Here is a 14,670-nt window from a genome sequence, read left to right on the forward strand (position 1 = left end):
AGGATTGCTGATCATGTGTTTGTTAGTGGATTCCATACCCATGTCCTTAGTGCCCCTTACCTCTTTACCTGGAGACTATCTCTAGTTTGGGGGCACTCTGCGTTCTGAAGGTGCCACAGCAGCCTTTTCTCAAAGCCTCCCTGGGCTTTGGAGCTGCCATGAGCACGTGTGCAGAAGGCTGGATAACTCAGAATTCCATCTCTTCATCAGGCAGCCAGATGAGGGGGTGTGAACACTCAGTCCTGTCTCAAAGCAGGTCTAATTTGTAAGAGAAACTCGAGAGCTCCCACAGAGTCTGGGTGAGATGGGTGGCCTGGATTCTTGCTATGCACTTTTTCTAGTCCTGCTTCAATCCCTCCTTACCTGTTCTTCTCAATCTAGGAACCTGGGAATTCTGAATTCAGGCACCTAAAATGAGACAGATATCATGTACTTCTCTCTTTGTTGCCTTTTGGAAAACTGTTCAGGCTTTCCAAATTTTTTTCGAATAATGTTGGGGCTCATTCCCTCAGATTCCAGTGAAGGTACTGTTTGTTACACAGTGACCCCAAACTGGAGTCTGACTGTACTTTAGAAACATGGGTCAAACTGTTCCAGACTTTACAAATGTCAAGGAGTTGTCAACTCTGAGAATAAGGGAGTCACCTGGGAGAGACTGTTTGAAGACCAGGCTGTGAGAAGCAAGTAGGTTCTGCGAACATGCACAGGAAGTGGCAGACATCCCAGTCCTTTAGGAGCCCCAGAACCTCAGAAGAGACCTCTGACTACTTCTAAATCAGCTTCCTGCTTGGACTTCCCCAAAGGAATGGCTTTTAATGAGAAAACCATAAGTGCCCCTTGAAATGTCTCTGACCCTCCATTCTGAGGCAAAAGGGAACTCCACAAAGCCGTTGGGACTGCCTAGGACTGTGTCCTACTTGGACAGGCCCAGAGAAGGGAGCAAGCTACAGGCCAGAGGGGCTAGCCAAGATACTGGAAGACAAGAGCAGCTAATTTCTGGAGCTCGTAACTGTATGGGGCTAGTGTGTTGGGGTGGGGAGGCAGGGATGGGGCAGGAGATTATAAAGGAGACCATGTTCCCTGTCATTCATGCATCAAACTAACAAACGGTGCTCAGTCAAGATTTTGGAACAGGTGACATTCAAGATTTTTCAAGATACCACCGCATCTTTATTAGTTTTTCATAAAAACACATGACATACACAATCTACCATATAGAAAGTATAATTTACAAAAATATAAAAATCTTGGTTATTTTTTAGTATTCTAACATATGACTGCCTGTGTTACTTCAATATGCATATTTAAACAGAGCACTCTTAACCAGCTTGATTACCTCCGTAACCGATGTCAACACCCTCCTTTTTATTTTAAAATAAAATATATATTAAGAGAAAGAAACCAAACTTGGTTATATAAGCATACTGTATGTATAAAAGCTTGTGCAGTACAGCTGGGAAGAACATTCCTTTAGATCATTATTTAGGCGATGCTTTCTAGTATTTGTATGTGGTCAAAATGTTTCAAACTTATTTTTTGAAACAGAGGTTTTCTCCAAAATGAAGGGGCTGAGTAACCTCAGATCTTCAGTCTTTCTTGCAGGTTCTGATATGATGACCACAAAAGCCCATTTTGTGGACATGCTGTGTTTTCCCACCTTCAGAGTAGTGGAAATGGGCCATGGGCAACTATCAGGTCCAACTAGATACCAGCTAATGTCGAGACTTTTTTTAATGAGTATTCAAAGTGGAATTTAGGAGACTGTCACTACCAAAGAAAGGTCCCTAAATGACATCTAACAGTGATGGCTATTTCTGGGATCCAGCAAGGTTGTGTGGGAGCTCTACTCTGCTTTTGAGCTGTACCCTCCAGTTAAGTCTCCATTCCAGAAGTCTCTGAGAACATTGCCCTGCTGGGCATAGAGTCACAGGGATATTTCCTGGTGTCCCAGAACAGCTGGTCTTACCGGCAGGCACAGGTCTCCACAGACATGTTAGGATATACCTTCAAAACCACATTCCGGTTCTCATCCAGGAAGAGGACCCCAAGGGAGTTCATCTTGTCAGGAACACAGCAAGGCTCTGGGATGCCTGGGATGATACCCACAGCTCTGACAATGCTCTGGATGGTGGCATGGTTCGATGGACGGACAATCTGCAAGGTAGGGAAGGAGCGTGGTTACCTCTGCATTCTCCATTCTCGCCAACCCCCTATCACACCCCACCACCTGTGCATTACATCTTTGACCTACTCACGGGAAGTATATCCACCTAGAAGAATGGGCTGGATCCCAGGGATGGGTACACATCTCCTCTGAAATCATCCTATACAGGGAGCTTTGTAAGAACCTTAGATCTCAGCTCCCAGTGGATGACTAAGAGAAATCATATGCCCTATGCAGCACTGGCCACTAGGAAGCACTAGTGTGTCACATATTCCCGAGGAGCTCCTGTAACTGGGCAGGAGCTGTCCACAGGGAAGGTTGAGGGAGAGGCTACAGCTGCTGACTTTTGCAGCCTGAGTAGAGGTGGGTTCATGTGACCATGCTCTTAGCACTGAAGGGCAAGGCCTGCGAGGGTCAGCACAGTGGGGCTGGAAACTGATAGTGTTCAAGAAGGTTAGATCAGTCAGGTGTTACTTTCTTTACCTGTATCATTCTATTTTGTCATAATATCAATCTATGGTAGGGCTTATCCTAATTATACTTTTCATGTGCAGCAGGACAACATTCTTAAATATTTCTGGAGGGCGAAGGGAGGTGTTTTACCAGGGGTATAGCTCAAAAGCAGAAGAAACTGAGGCTTAAGATGACTAAGTAAATTGACCAAAAGCCCTCAGTTAGAAAGCAGCTTGCCAGGGCTGGGTGGTGGCACACCTGAGACAGCATATACAGCATACCATATGACATGTTATCTATCATGCTCGAGGACCTGGTGCTTTACAAGTGGTAAAGTGGTGCTGTAGGTGTCTCTCTGTCTCTCCTATCTCTTTCTGTCTCATCTTCTATAAAACAAAACAAAAAAAATATTAGGAACTTAAAAAAAAAAAACAGCAGCCTGCCCTGGAAACCATACTCATTGAAGGCATACTAGCTCTTTCCCTCCACCTCCTGTGCCCAGGCAGCTTCTCACACCCACAATGGACTAAGCCCTAGAATAAATATAGAGAATGCCATTCCATAAACATCTCCCACCAGATGAACAGAACCAAGCCATATAAGTTTCAGCTTATCACTAGCCAGAGAGTTTTATACACTATGTCTTGACTGGGAAAGCAGTTTGTGTGGGGAGCCAGGCAGGGACACCTGATTTGCAGGGTTCAGCTTGTGTCAGTGAAGGCATGAAGGAAGCAAGCCAGGCTGATAGGGTAAATGCTGGGTCAGCCAGCTGCAGTCTACTCTGCACTCACCCTGCCTCCACCCCAGGCAGGTGCTAGCCCCTTCCAGCAGATGCTGTCTCTCTGCTGGGCAGCTCCCACCCTCCCTCCCTCTTACATGTACATGACTTTGAGGAGAAATCGCTTAGTTCCCAAGCAGGTCAATGCTGCCCTATGTCAAGGAGTGGGATTTCCGAGCTGGTGGAGTTATTTATGTTCAGGTTGGATTTATGCTCTCACATCCTTTCTTGGGGGGGGGGGGGAGACACATGACCTGGAACTCAGCAGAGGAGCTAAGCAAAAGGAAGTGTGGACTGTGTGCTGAGGGCCTATATCAGCTGGCAGCCAGCCCAGCCAAGCTCGGGCTGTCAGGAGATGGAGAAAGAGAGCTGAGCCCAGCCCAGAGGGGAGGTGAGATTGAAATCCAGAGCTGTACAATGGAGGAAGCAAACACGTGCCTTGTGCCCTGCAGACACATGTTCACTGGGAGCTATCTGCTCTGCCATCTACTGCTGTGAACTGGAGGGACAGATAGAGGGGTGGGGGAGTCCACACTGAGATGTCACTGAAGGCAGATGCCAGAGTCCTGAGATTCAGGCTAAGAACAAAGATGAGAGGTTTGGAAAATAAAAGCTTTTAAGAACCTGTCCTATTAATAGGGACAGTGTCTACTCAGACTTGTAGGTTGGAATTATGGAGACGCACATACCCAAAGAAATGGGTTCTACTTCCCAAAAGAAGCAGTATTTTGGCTTCTTTTCTTTTGTTTTTTGCCTCCAGGGTTATCGCTAGGGCTTGGTGCTGGCACTAAGAATCCTGCTCCTGGAGGCCATTTTTTCTGTTTTTATTGAATAGGGCACATGGAAATTGAGAAAGGAGGGGAAGGGAGGGAGAGAGATAGAGAAATAGAGAGAGATAGAGAGAGGTACCTGAAGATCTGCTTTACCACTTATGAAGTGACCCTCTTGCAGGTGGAGAATGGGGGGGGCTCAAATCAGGATCTTTGCATGCACTTAGTACAATGTGCGCTTAATCCAGTGCACTGCTGCTTAGCCCCTGGTGTATTTGATTTTTTAATTCAACTTAATTTCTTTAAAGTTTTTAAATATCTTTACTTACTGGATAGAGACAGCCAGAAATTGAGAGGGAAGAGAATGACAGAGAGGAAGAGAGACAGAGAGACACCCGCTGCACTGCTTTATCCCTCCAAAGCATTCCCCCTGCAAGTGGGGACCAGTGGGTTGAACCTGGGTCCTTGAGCACTGTAACACCTGTGCCCAACCAGGTATGACACCACCTGGCCCCTAATTTTTGCTGCCAGGACCTTGATGGCTACATAAATCTGCCACTGTTCCTGGTGGTCAATTATCCCTTTTTTGTCTTGATGGAGGGTGAGAGAGACAGAAAAGGAGGGTGGAAGGAGAGATACCTGCAATACTGTTTCACTACTCATGAATCTTCCTGAGAGGGAGGGCCAGGATCGAACCTGCTTTCTCAAGCATTGTCGCACGTGCATTCCACCAGGTTTGTCACCACCTGGCTTGAAGTTTTCTGGTTTAAAAATGCAAATTTCAATTGAAAGTCAGCACTTTCAAAAGTACAGCCAAATCAACCTTGTGAGGGTAGGATCCACCCAACAGGTCACCCCAGCCCCACGTGGGAAGCTGTCTACCTATCCCTTCCCTGTTCCTTAAGACAGGAGGCAGAGGTCCCAAGGGATAGAGCTGAATCTCAGACCACCTACAGAATGCCAGTGTTTCCCAAACACCCCCTACCTTGGGCATAGGGAACTCGCATGCTCCCGCACAGTAATAGGCGTCAAAGGACTTGGGGGAGATGATCCATTCATTCCACCCAATGTCCGCAAAGTCCACCTTGAGGTATCTCCGGGAGCAGACCCTCGGCTCATCCCACTGCTTCCTCCGGGCTTTCTGCATTGTCTGCTCATCAAAGTTTAACACCTGTGAGGAGGCCAAGAACACATCCTGGCCCTTCTTCCTCCGGTCCTTACGGCCTACCCGGGGCTTTAGTGCTCGGAATGGACTAGGCCAGAGTTCATGCTTGTGGTAGTGCTGGGTGTGGGAGGTGTGTGCGGGCCTCTCGTCCAGCCCTGGGAGTTCATTGTCCTGGAGGGGTCCAGTGGCCTGTGTGGCCCTACGGACTCGAGGGTCCACTGAGCTGTTGGGAGCAGCACCAGGCTCTGTGTCTCCAGCCTGGAAGGGGTCATATCTCTGTAGGGTCACTGCTACACTATTGGGCTCTGAGATGGCCAGGTCATTGGCATAGATGAGGATATAGGGTGCCTGGTGGTTGGGCCTGGAGACCTCTGGGTCTTTCTCCCCAGATTCCAGCTGGGCTGAGAGGAGCAGCTCACCATCCCTGCGGGCAGCCTTGACAATGGGGGAGATGTCCTTGGCTTGCCACAGGCCCTTCAGAGGGGGTGTCAGGGCCATGGCCCCACGGAGTAGCCCATGCGTGGCCGTGTTCTGGGAGAGGCTGTGGAAGACCAGGTGCTGGCGTGTGGGCAGCCCAGGGGGCAGTAGGCGGCAGGACGCGTTCTTGGCCCGCTGCTTGCAGGGTGCCTCCCGTGCCCTGGGCCACCAAGGCTCTGAGTAGAAGTGGAATGTGGCCGTGAGGATCATTTCCGAGTCCTGCATGGAAGTCAGGTTGAAGAAGTACATGGCCTTCTGGTCAATCATTTCTGCAGGGGAGGGAAAAACCACAGCCTGTTAGGTTCTTTCTTGAATACGTCCCCCCGCTGGCTCACAGGGTCCCCCTCCCAAGGCTTGGGCAAAGGAGAAACACCCCATTTACAGTGAATTAGGCCAGCTGGGCTTTCCTCATCTCATGTAATCCTCACATTAAACTGATGAGGGTGACCTTTTTTTGCCCTTAATGACTGGATGAGGAATTGAGGTCACAGGAGGAGGAAGCCGTCAATATACTATAGCTAAAACAAACAAGAAAAAATCAGGGGTGGGGGGAAGCAGTGGTGAAATGGGTAAAGTGTACAAGTTACTGTGTTTGGGCCCCCAGCCCCCACTAATAGCCTTCATCCCACGAGCAGTCAAGCAGGCGGCAGGTGTTTCTCTTTTCCTTTCTCACTCACTATATCTCTCCGTATCTATCAAAATTTTAAAAAGAAAAAAGAAAAATGGTTCTTGGGAGTGATAAACTCATTGTGTAGGTACTAAGCCCAGCTATGACCCTGGTAGCAGAGAGAAAGAGACAGACAGATGAGAAGAGGAGGGGGGAGGGGAAGGGAGGGGAGGGGAAGGGAGGGGAGGGGAAGGGACGGGAGGGGAGGGGTGGGGAGGAGAGAAGAAAGGAGAGGAGGGGAGAGGAGAGGAGGGGAGGGGAAGGGAGGGGAGGGGAGGGGAGGGGAGAGGAATCAAGCTAGAAGATCAGGCCTGGTAGAACTTAAAGCTCCTGCATCCCTGCCCTAAATGCTCACAATGAGCCAATATCACCTGCACTTTAATGGAAAGAAAGTGGATCAGGTGTCAGGAATGGCTGTCCTGCTGACAGCAGCATCTCCTCTATTTACACTCCCCTCTATCTGGAGGATATGAAATGCAATCATTCTTAATAAGTAAACTGTCCCTGCATTCTTAGTGCCATCTGAGGGAAACTGGGGCACCTAGCTATATTTCTTCTATTCCCTTCCTTCCTTCCTTCCTTCCTTCCTTCCTTCCTTCCTTCCTTCTTTCCTTTCTTTTTCTTTCTTCCTTTCCTTCTTTCTTGTTTCATTTGAGAGGACAGAGAGACATTGAGAGGGGAAAGGAGACATAGATAGATAGATAGATACCTGCAGCACTCCTGTACCACTCGTGAAGTTTCCCTTCTGTAGGTGGGGTATATGGGCTTGAACCTGGGGCCTTGTGCATTGTAATGTGAACACTCAACCAGATGCACCACTCCCTGGCCCTTATTTCTCTTTATTTTCTCCACTTAAGGGATTTTAATCTCATGCTATAAGGAACGAGTGATATCAAGGTCACTCAATAAATTCTGCAGCGTCCAGGTTTCTCACCGCAGATCTAAACATGGTAAGGTTGAGGATCCCTCAACTGTCACATCCGCAGCCCCCAAAGGGCTCCCTCTTTCTGCCTCAAACATCAATCACCACTTCCTTCTCACCTGGTCATGCCAGGTGTGCCCCAGTGCTGAAGGTTCTGGTCTACAGCCCCTGCAAGCTACTCTGAACTCTACTGGCATGAATTCTCTAGATAACCAAGATCTTTGTAGGGTCTGGAGCCTGCCCTGTGATACTGCAGGCTAGCAGCTATCAGTGTCCCTTACTGGAGAATAAAACTGAGAAAATTTCAGCACTCCCATGCATGAGGGAGGGGCGTGTGTGTGTGTGTGTGTGTGTGTGTGTTCAGGAGTTTTAAGCCTCTAAAGGCACATACGGGTACCACAGTTTCACAGCTTCTCTGCTATCAGCACCTACAGGATCAGCTAGGTGCCAGAATCTTCAGTTTAAGGCTATACATTCCTACTGAGCAGGAGGCTAATTGAATTTATAATTTTCACTTACTTTAATGAGAGAAGGGAAAGTACATCCATGGAGCCCAACTAATAGCTGTTAAAGCTTGGGAGACACTTTAAATGTCCTGCCTTCTCTAATGCTTATCATACCCCCACTCCAAGAACAGCAGTCTTTAAAAAAAAAACCTTTTTATATTTATTTATTTATTTATTTATTTATTTATTTATTAGTGATAGCCAGAAGTCGAGAGGGCAGGGGGTAATAGAGGAGAGAGATAAAGAGACACTTGCAGCACTGCTTCACCACTCGCAAAGCTTTCCCCCTACAGATGGGGACCCAGGTCCTTGTGCATTGTAACATGTGCATTCAGCCAGGTGTGCCACCACCATCCCCATTCTTAAATTAACCTCCTATCCTTCTGTCTTCCTTCCTCCCTACTTTCTTTCCTTTATATTTGCTTTTCCTTATTTCTTAAAGCTGGAGATCTGAACACATGTAATTTCACGGTTCCTGGGCCAGATTTTCATTTGGGTAGACAGACAGGAAGAGAGAGAGAGAGGGAGAGAGAGGGAGAGAAGGAGAGAGAGGGAGAGAGGGAGAGAGGGAGAGAGGGAGAGAGGGAGAGAGGGAGAGAGGGAGAGAGAGAGAGAGAGAAAGAGAGAGAGAAAGTACCCCATCACCAGAGCTCCTCCCCAATACCCATGCAATGCTGGGTCTCAGATCTGGATTCCACACATGGCAAGGCCTACACCCTACCTGGTGAGCTATCTTCCAGCTCCCAGTACCAGACTTTACTGTCCATTTAACCCGTTAAACCCCAAGCCTTGGGTGTCCTGCTCTTAAGTCCCACTTTTCTTAGAATTCCCTGATCCCTTCTTCCCTCCCATGAAAAATCTGATTCCAGGGCTCTGGGACAGCAGAGGTCAAGAATTCATATTCTAACAGTTATCCCAGGGAATATGAATTTTCAGGGCATTTGGGAAAAGCACTGATAGGTGATGATTGTGTATCTGCAGGATCTGGAGGTGACCTGTGGGTGGGATGACAGTTCACCAACAGTGCAGCACACAGTCCTACTCCCCCCCACCCCCAACACACACACACACACACACACACACACACACACACACACACACACACACACACACAGACACACACACACCACACACCTTAGGAAAGTCCTGAGAAACCAGGCTCCTAAGTATCAGCCTCGCACTTTGGACCTCTTTATCCTCATCAGGTTCAGAGGGACAATAATATCTCATATGACCATCTGAAGAGTTAATTGATGACTCATGTGCCAGACACAAAGGAGAAGCCTCCAATGTGATCCTCTACCACTTTTATTTAAAGGATCAAGGCTTTTAAGCCAACTATGGCATTCCCCATTCATTGATTCAAATCTCTGAATTGAGACAGCTAACACGGCAGATGTATTTTTCTTGATTCTATCATCCTGCTCACAGCTTCTTTGCTGGAAAGCTCTTAAGGCTCTGTGATTTTTTTCCAAAGAGCTTACCCAACACAATAGGATGCAGGCAGGTCTCTACCTTGGAAAACCACAGCTTCACTGAGGAGGAAAACCATAGACATGGGATGGAGAGAGCGGGTCCCCAGAGAAAATCACGTCAACCCTCCTTTGAATGGTAAGGTCAAATAACGGGCAGCAGAAAGGTAGACAGCTGTGTCCGCCATGATGACTTTGAACAAAGAAAAGTGCCAGGAGATTTTTATGTTTCACAGAAAAGGATCATTCCTGTCTGGAGGCGATTTTTGCATAGCTACCACTGTCCCTCACTGGGACCAGGGACCACAGAGAGTACTGAGAGTGACAGAGAGAGGAGTCACAGAAGTCACACAGCCCCATAGTCCTCACTGAGGCAGAACAGTTTCCTCCATCTGGCTTGAATGCCTTTGGCCACAGGAATCTCAACCCTTTGTGTTTGGTGAAATGAGGATCCAATCTTCTTGGTGCTGCTAAAGTGGACACAGGCTCCTCCAGTTCTAGGGTTAAGTCTGCATGTAGGCAATTGTAGGGCTCCAGGCTAGGGCAGAGAAAAATGTTCCCAAATTTGTTCCCAAATTCACCAGACTTGGATGACCCCGAAGCACAAAGGAGAAATCCTAAAGATAAATTTCTATTTCCTAGGAACTGGGCTGGTTCATGGCCCAGGTTCTATGATCACTAAGAAAAGATCCTACCGCTCATCTTTTAACTTTTCTTTTCTTTTCTTTTCTTTTCTTTTCTTTTCTTTTCTTTTCTTTCTTTCTTTCTTTCTTTCTTTTTTTCTTTCTTTCTTTCTTTCTTCTTCTTTTCATTTTTTGTACTTCCTCCTTTTCTTTCTTTCTTTCTTTCTTTCTTTCTTCTTTGTCTTCTTCTTTTCATTTTTTGTACTTCCTCCCTCTTTCTCTTTCTTTTTTCAGTAAATATTTGGGGAACTCCTCCCCTGGGTTAAGTGTTGGGCTGATTAAAGTCAGTCCAAGGGTGGTCAGCAGTGGCTTGCTCAGCCTAGGACACAAGTGATCATCCCTATCTGCAGGCCTAAAGCTTCACAAATGGTGAAGCAGTGCTGTAGGTGTCTTTCTGTCTCCCTCTCCATCTCTCCCTCTGCCCCCTTTCCTCCCAATTTCTCATTGTCCTATCAAATTAAATACAGTTAAATATTTTTTAAAAGGACATATGTGAGTAAACTCACAGCCATCTGTAGTTGTATCAGTTGTACAGAGCAGGATACAACTGCTCATATGAGCTCTTAGTGTGCCAGATGCATCCATCTCAGACCACTGTCTCTCAGAGCCTTCCACTGTCCCTAAATAAAACTCACCCCCTTTCTAAGACTCTACTTGACCAGGCCTGCCTTTCCTTACTACTCCACTTCCTGCCCCATGTCCACTTTTCTGCCCCACTCACCCTGGCCATCTTGCCCTCCCAGCAGGAAGTTTCCACGCCAGGGATTTGCCTCTGCTGTTCTTTATGTCCTCATAACATCTCCTCCAGGGTCACAGCTTTCTCCTCAAGCCTCTGCTCAAATGTCACCCCACGAAAGGGAGCCCTTGGCTCTCTGACTAGAAGAGCAGCCCTGTCTGACCCCTACATCATTAGTCTTCATGTCACTTCCTAGCACCTGATACATAACCCCTTCTTGTTCCTTTTCACCCCTAAAACACAAGTTCTAAGAGAATGGGTTGTATGCCTGTATCCCTGATCCCTTCATGAGGCCAGAGTGCAGTTATTGCTTAGAAAGTAGTGACAAATGACAGGAAAATTGGGGTCTCTGCTAGATCAAGGGCCTTTCCTGGTCCACCACCCTAGGGTTCAGCAAATGCATGCTGAAAACAGTCCAGATAGCCTTGTTCTTTGGAAAGATACATGAAATTGCAATTGGAGACACTAGGCAGCAGGACTGTCATTCAGTTACTTCTTCCTGAACCTTTGTGTTCTCATCTTTAGAATAAAGCCAATATTGTCACCAGAAAGAATACTGCATTGAAAATGCAAACCCAAATAGAACTTGAAGGGAGGGCATGCTAGCAATCAATGGTGCTTCACTTATGGAGTGACTGACTGGCTCTAGGCAGACCCCAGAGTCAGGATTGAAGCCTTGCTCATATAATTTACTGACTATGAGGTTAGATAAGTCATGAAATGTGTGGTGCCTTGGACTCCTCTCCTGTTAACCGGGAAGAATGTTTGTAGGAACCTCCTAGAGTTGGAAGGTCATGTGCAGAGCTCACGCAAGATGCCTTGCACTGGGCATGTGGCATCATGTGCGTACACCTTGCTCCCTTTCCTCATACCTAGCAGGTGGGACACATCCCACCCAGCAGGCGCCTGTGACTTCTCAACACCTTTCCCCCTCATGCATGTGGCTGTCTCATCCCAGCTTCTGTTGGCATTTTTTCCCATTTACCCACACCTATCCCAAATGTTCTTATGTGACTGCAATCACGAACCCCAAGAGATCATCACCACTCACACCACATTCATGTTTCCCAAGTGTTGCATGTGAACACTGCCATTCTATTACTGATGATGGGTAACTCTCCTTACTATATAGTGCACCTTGACAAATCAGATTCAGACCCCAGCAAGAACCCCACTATGAGGAATTAATTTGCAGACTATAAATGGCTACCAGGCATGCTAATCACTGCAGGATGATAAGGAGAGGGGAAGCAAAGTAGCTTTGAATGAGGATATTACAAGAAACGTCTGCATACTGAAAATATCCTATCAGGGTAAAATTTAAGTATATACATACAATATATCTATGTTGAGGATACACACACACACACACACACACACACACACACATATCTGCATCAATATCTATCAACAAGATATTTTTTCTGGTTTTGGCCAGTTAGAAACAATGACTTCTGTTTATTGTAATTTTATCTGATTTCTGGATTTTCCCCAATAAAGAAGCAGTTATTTTACAGTATCTCATCTTCCTTGTTTCCTCTCTTTCTCACTGTTTTCCTCTCTTCCTCCTCTACCTGCTTTCCCTCTCCCCTCACTGTGTACACACTAAATCGTCTTATTACCTACAGAGAAACTCAAGGCTCTTGATGTTCCTGCATGAGGCCCATTGGTCTACCTCTGCTTCTCTCCTCACGTTATTCCCTCCTTGAAACTACTCTCCTCACAGTTCTGATGCCCAGTGGACAACTCTCATCTGCATGTGACTAACTACCACCTGTCCTTCTAACTCCAGCCTCACTGTTCTGCACGGTTTCACTGGGCCTCCAATTCATCTGGATCTCCCTAGCAGCCCCTCCCCTGCAGTGTTGGTGCTGACCCTTGGGGCTTCTGGCAGAATTTCCCCTTAGCCCTTTGTCACTCCATCACACCACCTGTACCCCGGCCTATAGTTTGCAGCCCACTTGTATCTTTCCTATTAGCCTGTGACCTTTTCTTGGCAGAACCAATATTCTTTTTTTAAATAAATATTTATTTTCTTTATTCTCTTTTGTTGCCCTTGTTTTATTGTTGTAGTTATTATTGTTGTCAATGTTGATGGATAAAATAGAGAGAAATGGAGAGAGGAGGGGAAGACAGAGTGGGAGAGAAAGGCAGACATCTGCAGACCTACTTCACCACCTGTGAAGCGACCCCCCTGCAGGTGGGGAGCTAGGGGCTCAAACTGGGATCCTTATGCCAGTCCTTGTGCTTCACGTCACCTGCGCTTTACCTGCTGCACTACCACCTGACTTCCCAGAACCAATATTCTATGTATTATTGTGTCATTCAGGTTTGCATGCTATGTATTCAGGGAAGACATAGAGAAGGGGGGCAGATGGTGGCTCACCCAGTTAAGTGCACATATTACTAAGTGCAAGGACCCCCACAACCATCTGCGTTAGAGCCCCAGGTCCCCACCTGCGGGGTGTGGGGTGCTTCATGTGCAGTAAATCAGGTCTTCAGGTGTCTATTTTTCCTCTCTCCCTCTCTGTCTCTCACTCCTCTCAATTTCATTCTGTCCTATCAAATAAAGAAAAAGAAAAAATAAGGAAAAATATGGCCATCATGAATGGTGGATTCATAGTACTAACACCAAGCCCCAGTGATAATCTGGAGGTAAAAAAAAAAATTGGAAAGACAAAGAGAACTGTTGGTGGGTTTCCAGTGGGCAGGTCACTCCAAATAAACTTGCTGGCATATCTTTCCTCAGTCGCAAAACTTTGAGGACTGAATTAACAGGAGCAAGGTTAAGTCTGTATCTTACAAACACAGATGCTATGGATTCGCAGGAGATTATCATATATCTGGCCAATGTTGATATTGGTATTTGACTTCTGGTATTCTTGACAGATAGGTACCATTGCTCTCATTTTAGAGATGAAGACATATAACTCAGAGAGGTTAAGCATCTGGTCCAATATTGCACAGGAAGGCAGAAAAACTTAGATTTAAACACATGTCCTATAGAGTAGAATGTTTCCAACCTCAATCCTTAGTGTCAGGTTCATGGGTTCTTTCTACTGATGTAGACTTAGTGGGGTGCAAAGGAAGGAGGGGGACAGCTGGCTTAATAATAGTAGGAATTAATAAATAATTAACTCTTACATGTGATAGACACTGTTTAAAGCACTGGACGTGTCTCAGTTAACTTAAAATATCCCATAGTGAGTGGAACATTGTTATCCCCCTTTTCCTGATCACCTGTCCAGGATTTGACCCCCATCAGTCCAGCTGACTGCAGTCAGACCCAGAGCTATACTGCCTAATGATGAGCAAGGACCCCCAGTCCCACTGCAACAAGGGCAGTGGGGCAGGAAGCACTCAATGAGCAGGAAGAGGTGCTACCACAAGACAACAGAGGCTGCTGCCATGGAGCAGGTGGTGCCAGTATGTTCCAGGATCACATCTGCAGTCCCCAGCTTCATACTTCAGCCATAACTTGACTGGTTCCTTCCCAGGCTCAAATATCATAGCTGGGTCTTTGGGTTAGAAAATGGGCACCTTTGAGGAATGAAAAGGCTCTGGATATGAGCCAATTCAAAGGAAGGAGTAAAAACCCACACTCTACAGTCCTATAGGATACCTGGCACAAAGCCCACATTGACCCACTGAAGCATCACCTCTCACTATATGCACATAAACCAGTGCTCAGAGAGATAAAGGGACACAATCCACAACACACAGCCAGCAGTCAATGAACCTGGGACTTGTACTCAGGGCTGTCAAATGGTTTGAAAGTAGGAGTTGGATTTTTTTAAAGTGCAAAATGATTCTGATCTCCCAGAGAACTGTATGTCTGCCCCTCTTTCCCAAGCTCTGAGTTCAGTTTGGATGGAAA

At 46.7% G+C, this 14,670-nt stretch overlaps 1 protein-coding gene and 1 long non-coding RNA gene across 2 annotated transcripts in view; one reads left to right on the plus strand and one right to left on the minus strand.

The window, feature by feature from the left end:
* LOC132538606 (uncharacterized) overlaps positions 1-14,670 on the plus strand; it is a 484,521-nt gene that overhangs the window by 256,623 nt on the left and 213,228 nt on the right. The gene's annotated exons all lie outside the window — the stretch shown is intronic.
* GDF10 (growth differentiation factor 10) lies at positions 1,118-6,102 on the minus strand. The gene is made up of 2 exons (XM_060190956.1): positions 5,151-6,102; positions 1,118-2,154 (listed from the first exon to the last, which is right to left on the minus strand). Exons 1-2 carry the CDS (start codon positions 6,072-6,074, stop codon positions 1,963-1,965), a joined length of 1,116 nt encoding a protein of 371 aa, XP_060046939.1. The 5' UTR covers positions 6,075-6,102; the 3' UTR covers positions 1,118-1,962.

The sequence above is a fragment of the Erinaceus europaeus genome, chromosome 1 (assembly GCF_950295315.1).
Source record: "Erinaceus europaeus chromosome 1, mEriEur2.1, whole genome shotgun sequence".
In the NCBI taxonomy this organism is placed as follows: Eukaryota; Metazoa; Chordata; class Mammalia; order Eulipotyphla; family Erinaceidae; genus Erinaceus; species Erinaceus europaeus.

Bases quoted from the DNA above. Each gene is read 5' to 3' on its own strand.
- GDF10 (XM_060190956.1), bottom strand. From the start codon at position 6,074: ATGATTGACCAGAAGGCCATGTACTTCTTCAACCTGACTTCCATGCAG. The intron at 2,155-5,150 runs GTAGGGGGTGTT...CCTACCTTGCAG, and splicing joins GCGAGTTCCCTATGCCCAAG to ATTGTCCGTCCATCGAACCA.